This window comes from Amphiprion ocellaris, chromosome 1 (assembly GCF_022539595.1).
Source record: "Amphiprion ocellaris isolate individual 3 ecotype Okinawa chromosome 1, ASM2253959v1, whole genome shotgun sequence".
In the NCBI taxonomy this organism is placed as follows: Eukaryota; Metazoa; Chordata; class Actinopteri; family Pomacentridae; genus Amphiprion; species Amphiprion ocellaris.
Window position 1 is genome coordinate 42,690,195 of NC_072766.1, and position 6,692 is coordinate 42,696,886.

General features: G+C 37.5%; 1 protein-coding gene across 1 annotated transcript; it reads left to right on the top strand.

Annotated features, from left to right (window-relative positions):
* The first annotated feature begins 584 nt into the window (after positions 1-584).
* LOC129348535 (interleukin-17C-like) lies at positions 585-4,441 on the top strand. Its single transcript, XM_055008927.1, has 3 exons — positions 585-704; positions 791-1,014; positions 2,390-4,441. Exons 1-3 carry the CDS (start codon positions 681-683, stop codon positions 2,631-2,633), a joined length of 492 nt encoding a protein of 163 aa, XP_054864902.1. The 5' UTR covers positions 585-680; the 3' UTR covers positions 2,634-4,441.
* The last annotated feature ends 2,251 nt before the right edge of the window (positions 4,442-6,692 follow it).

Below are 6,692 nucleotides of genomic sequence, written 5' to 3' on the forward strand. Positions count from 1 at the left end.
GGTTCTTTCATAGATGTATTAAAATTAAATTAAATTAAATTTAATGTTATCTTCATTGAAAAAAACTGCTTTTCTTTCGAAAATAAAGACATTTCTAAGTGATTCCAGACTTTTGAATGGTAGTAATAAAATACAGTCAGATGCAGTAAAAATATAGAATAATATAATGAAAATACAATAAAAATATCGTAAAAATAGTATAAAAAGTATATATATATATATATATATATATATATATATATATATATATATATATATATATATATATATATATATATATACTGTATTTTTACGATATATTTATATATATAGTTAGCATCTTGTGCATTACTATCATGTAAACAGGCAGCAGGTTTGATATTTCTAGATATTAGTGGTGAGTCAGTGATGAGGATGGAGACTGTTTACAGTCAACAGGATCTATACTGGATCCTGTTGACTGTAGGAAGTATAGATATATATATAGAAGTGTAGTAGGATCAAACACACACCGATCAGGGGCGGGGCTTGTGTGTGTGTGTGTGTGTGTGTGTGTGTGTGTGTGTGTGTGTGGCGGGTGTGTTATTGTGGGTGTGTGTGTGTGTGGGTGTGTTTCTCCTCGTGTTGTGCTGTCGCTGAGCCTCCATGTATTATAAATCTCCGGTGATGGAGCGGAGACTCATTCTCAGCTCTGGTCCAACATGTCTCGGTTCGTGCTGCAGACGGTAAGACAGGTACCGGTGGGAGGGCGGGGCGGGCCGTGTGCCGGTCTGCTCCCGGGTCTGACGCCTCTCTGTCGGTCTCTCCACAGGTGGTGCTCGGTGTCCTGCTGGTTCCCCTCCGGTCTGCAGGGTCCCGGTGTATCGGTGAGGAGGAACTACGCAGCCGCGAAAACCGTCTGCAGCGGACGTACTGGAAGCACCTGAACGTCCCCCAGCCTACGTCACCGCGCCAGCGCGCGCCCACCTGCGCAGAGGTGAGCAAGGAGCTGCACGAGGACCCGCAGCGCCGCTCCCTGTCCCCGTGGAGGTACCGGTGAGTCCAGTCCCGGTCCCGGTCCAGAGAGGGTCCAGCAGGACGTTAGGAACCCGGATTGTTATAATAATAATAATAATAATAATAATAATAATAATAATAATAATAATAATAATAATAATAATAATAATTGGTTGAGCTTCTCCTCTGGGTTTAATGTATCATTTTGCTGTTTTTATTGATTCTGGTGATTTTATTTGATATTTATTTATTTGATATTTATTTATTACTGTGGGGTGTTAATATTCAAGTTCATTGATTATTTATCTCAGGAAATTACTGATCAGTGGTGGAAATGATCAGCTTTATTTAGATCATCTTTAGATCATCTGAAACATCATCATGTTCAGAGTTTGATGTGTTTCTGTCAGTGAGCAGGTCCTTATAAAGCCTCACCCTGAGACGTGTTCATTTCCATGTTTACTGTTAAAACTACTGTAAATAACACGGATCAGTACTGTTACCTCTCATGATTAGTTCTTTTACAACATGTGAGCGAATCCGATGAGCCAAACATCTCATTATTTAACGGTACTTTTACAGTTTCTGACTGTTTTTCTTCCCAATCAGCTCCAGATCATGTGACTGATCAGTAAAAGCAGTTCAGCATATTAATATCTCACTAATAACTCCATTGTGAATCATTTCTATCCATATTTAGTGCAGTGGTGTTCCTTAATGAGGATAATTCATTCATTTTTCATAAAAAATACACATTAAACCTGTTTTTAATTTACACTGGAACAGCCTACATATAAAACACAACAGTTCTACGTGACACTGACTTTTAAAAATGTTATTTTACATTTTGCTTTTTGTCATTTCATGGAGCTGATAAATGAGATCATCTGTTCAGGGATGGTTTGCAAATATGTGAAATTAATTATTTTATGGTTCATCCCAGAAGGGTAGCTAATCCATGCTAATGTGATCTTTTTCTCAGCAGTAGAAGCTAGATATTTAGCTGCTGTTACTGCTGACCAAGAGGACAAACTGACTGATGGAAAACAGTCCAAAGAATTAGTCTGATCCTGATAATATGAGCTGGAGGAAGACGTTCAATCAAGGCTGACAATGGGATGAAAAGATGGAAAATAGAAGAGAGGACATAGCTTTGCTCTACACATTCTGTAGGAACACTGTTGGATGATGGAAATGACAAAAATGAGAGACAAAAGACAAAAATGAGACACAAAATGACAAAAACAAGCCACAAAATGACACAAAACGACAAAAACACGACACACAAAGGCTAAAACGTCATCAACAGGTTCATGCTAACATGCTGCTTGATAAAAAACTCTCCGGAGACAATGAAAGTTTTTATTTTGACGTGTGACTGAAGTAAAAACCTGCTGGTCATCGTTTCTTCCAGGCTGGACGAAGACGACACCAGGTTTCCTCGTGAGATCTCCGTCGCCGAGTGTCTCTGCGACGGCTGCATCATCGACCGCCACGAGGACCTGAGCTACAACTCCAGGCAGATGTTCGTCCAGCGCATGGTGCTGAAGAAGACTTCCTGTCCAGGAGACCCCAGCAGATACGTGGTCAGGAAGGACTTCATCAGCGTCCCCATCGCCTGCACCTGTGTCAGGCCGGCAGTAAACCACGTTTGCTAACCAAACCGTGCTGAATCTGTCTGAGCTGCTTCCATTATTTTCGTCAGCAGGTCGTTTAGTTTGCAGGTCAGAGATGTTTCCTCTGTCAGCCACATCTGTAGGGAGGCTCTATGTCGTCTGGGTCAATTAGCTGCTGGAAATGATCAAAAAGTCCCTCCCATTTTGGTGATTCCTCCTTCATGAGGTTGACTTCTTAGTCTTTTATTGAAGCTGCATTCTGTCTACCAGCCAGCAGGGGGCGACTCCTCTGTGAAGAGTTATTTACCTCTGAGAACATTTTGCTGAAGTTTTTGGTCCCAATCCCTAGTTTGAAGTCTCTCTTAATCCAGCATGATGCTCTTTTAGGGAATGATGATCTATTTAGAGACAAACAGATGACAAAGTTTGGCAAAAAACTAAACTGAAGATGGCCAAAACCTGCCAAACAATAGATTTGCTGATTTATCCTATCTGATAATGGAGCGACCCTGAATTTGAATCTCTTTCAAACCCTTCCATCCACCCCGACCTCCTCACTACACTGCCACCATGGCTCTACATCTTCTTCTTTCCATCCCGTTAATATCCTCTACAGCCACTAGAGGGCAATGAAATAAAGCTGCAGGTTGTAAAATGGTGAAAATCAGATCCAGAAACAGAGTCGTTTACTGTCAGCCTCCCGTCAACCCATCCATCCCCCCCGACCTCCTCCCTATGTCACCTGCACATTATTATCACTGCAGCCACTAGAGGGCGATGCCACAATGATTTACAGCTACAGGTCGTGAATGTTGAAAATCAGATCCAATAATGCAATCGTTTGTTAGCAGTCAACAGAGTCGTTTCCTGTCAGCCTCCCTCCAACCCATCCATCCACCCCGACCTCCTCCCTATCGCGACTTCATGGCTCCGTCACTACATCACCTGACCGTCCATCCCGTCATAATTACTACAACCACATGAGGGCGCTGCAACCCTGAGACGTAGCTGAGGCTTGTAATAGCATGCTAATGTTAGCGTTGAGCTAAAACCACCATTAATTTCTGTCTCGATCAATAAATACAAATAAAACAAATCAGGAAAACATTGGCAGGTGCTACATTTCAGAGACCCTCAGATTACACAGCAATCTAACAGTTGGCTAACATTAGCATTCGCCATTTAAGAGCATCTTTTACAAACTACAGCTGCACCAAAAGGCAGCGTCGACTATAATGGGATGTTAGCAAGCTATTCTATCAGCTAGCTCTAAGATTAACACTAGAAATGCAACGCTTCCTCACCATGCACCAAAACTAGCTCATTTTGTGATTTTCAGCTAATAGCGCTGACATTTCACCTCAGATATCTCCTCTTCTTCTGCAGATCGTAGCTAACACAGTAGGAGTGAGAGAGCTGCAGGTTTAACTCAGATTAAACTTCACAGGAAATGCTTTCACACGTTTTTGTTTTTTAATTTTTAGTTTGCACCTTCTGATTCATGTGAAATCGACCAAAGCAGATGACTGTCGGCTCAGTTCAGGCCAAGAAGGCTGTAAGTCAACAGCTAAGGCCAGGAGACAGCTAGCTTAGCTTAGCTTAGCTTGATGACCGGAAACAGGAGGAAACTGCTAGTCCGGCTCTTTGAGAAAGAAGTAGAACAAAACTTCAGATTGTTTTCTTGGTTAATAAGGCAGCAAGAATGAAAGTGGATTTTTAGCGTTTGGCAGTTTTAACTACTTTACGTGCAGTTTTAGTTCAACTTCTTCCCACAAAATGTGATGTTTAAGGACAACAGTTCAGTTGTTTTAGGTCTGGAGCTGCTATAATGTGCTCCTCATTGTAATTATTATTATAATTATTACAATACAAGCTTTATTTCTGCAGCATCGTTGCAAACGGGAGTCACACAGTGCTTAAAATACTTTAACGAATAACATTAAAAAAGCAGTTTTTTTTAAAAAGGTCAACTTTGACCATAAAATTCTACTATTTTTTCCCCTGTTTTGTTAAATTACAGAAACTATTTGTTAAAATCAAAGAAAAAACGTATAAATTTATGTCAACCCTAAAAAAAACAACAGGTCAAAACTATAAATAATGTCTAAGTGAAAAATCTGCATTTTTATAAATAGTAATTTGTTCTTTTAAAACGTGTGAACATAAAATTCTATAGTTTTACTAAAACTTGGCTAAAAAGCCTCTTTATTTGACAGATACTTGCTGTTCCTGTCACAATTTTTATCAACTTTTATAGTAGTTTTCGAACATTACTGTATTCCACAGTTTCTTTTTACTATTTTTTTCTGGCAGCTTGAATTAGATTCCGCTGGCGTTCAGAATAACGCGATCTTTAAAGTTGATTTTATGACACTCATTGTCCGTCTTTATGCTAAGCTAAGCTAACCATGTCCTGGGCAGTATTAGACAGTACACAGACCAATTAAAAACACTGTAGACAGCGTCGGTTTGTATGTTTAGTGTAGAATATATAACAAAAGTATTTTTTAGTTTTGTTTTTTTGTGTATTTTTTTTTTTAAAAACACAGAACTTTATGTTAAAATTTTTATTTATTTGTGTATTTTAGCAATTGGATCGCTTTAAAGAGTGTTTTAAAAGGCGAACTGTTGCCCTCTGCTGGATAAAAACCTGTGAAATGTGCCATTATGCTGCGCTGCAGAACGTGTAAAGATGTTCTGTTAAAGTTTTATGGTTTTTTTGTTTGTTTTTTTGGTTAATCCTGCAGAGAGGAGGAACGTCACTTTGGCCGAATTACTTCTCCATCACTGTTTTTTATTTGAGTTTATTTTGTGAAAGCCTCACTGACTGTGCTGCTCGTCTCAAACACTCCCGTTCCTTTTTGTAACTGTGCACTTTTACTAAGAATTAAATGCTTCTTTCAGTCATGTTGTGTCTTTTCTGTTGTTTCTGTATCAGAGTACAGCAGTTTTACTCACTGTTGTCTGTTTGACACGTCCACCTCAATATGTTTACGTAAATACATTTTTAAAACCTGATAAAACAAATGGATTAAATGGTCGGCTACAACCAAAATTAGCTTAAAGTAACTGAATAAATAGTTAGCTGACAGCAAATGTTAGCATAAAGTAATGAAATAAATGGTCAGCTTAAGGAAAATTAGCTAAAAGTAATGGATTAAATGTGTACCTTCAAGGAAAAATGAGCTAAAAGTAATGGATTAAATAGTTAGCTAATAGCAAAACTTTGTTAAAACTATTGAATTTTACTACTGAATTATTTTTAAATGCATATATATTTTCTATATTCTCTACAATACAAAAGTAATTATTTATAAAATCCAAGAGGTAAATCTAAAACGTGGAATAATGCTCCCCAAAAAATGTATAAAAAACAACAAATAATAAAAAATATAATTATTTTGTGATAAAAGATACAGTGAACTACCAAACTTGTACCACCATATCTCAGCATATATGAGTATGAGTGTTATATATTTAAATTGAAATGTCCTTGTTATGCTCATTTTAACCCTCGTGTTGTTCTGTGGGTCAAATTGACCCATTTTAAAGTTTGAAAATATAGAAAAAAATATATTTTCACAGTGAAACTTCTGATGTCCACATTTTCAACATTTTTTGAGAAATCTTTGAACATTTCTTGGTGTAAAAAAAGGAAATGTTAAAAATGTTTCTTAAGAACATTCACATAAAAATCAATCAAAATCCAGCGAATTTCATTGGATTTTGGTTGATTTTTTTTTCTAATAAAGATATCAGAGGTTTTACTGATATATATGGAATCACTTTAGATATTTTTAGGATTTTTTGGGAAGATTTTTACTCATTTTTAGAAAATATTTCCAAGAATTTTCTTGCCAAATTTGGGGGATTTTTAAAAAATAAAACATTTAAGGGAAATCTTTAAGGAATTATTGGAATTTTCTTCCTGAAGGTTTTGCAAATTTTCAGAAATTTGGAATTTTTGGATTTTTTTCAGACAAGGAAACAATATTTTTTGGTGCCCATAAATGAAGACAACAGGAGGGTTAATATTATTACATCTTTTGATACACTCACAACAGTCGCTATGTTACGACAGTAGCTGCTTCCAGACGGCAG

Excerpts from the sequence above, each read along its gene's own strand:
- LOC129348535 (XM_055008927.1), top strand. The coding sequence starts at position 681 with ATGTCTCGGTTCGTGCTGCAGACG. Across the intron at positions 705-790 it reads CTCGGTTCGTGCTGCAGACG|GTGGTGCTCGGTGTCCTGCT; the intron begins GTAAGACAGGTA and ends GTCTCTCCACAG. Across the intron at positions 1,015-2,389 it reads CTGTCCCCGTGGAGGTACCG|GCTGGACGAAGACGACACCA; the intron begins GTGAGTCCAGTC and ends CGTTTCTTCCAG.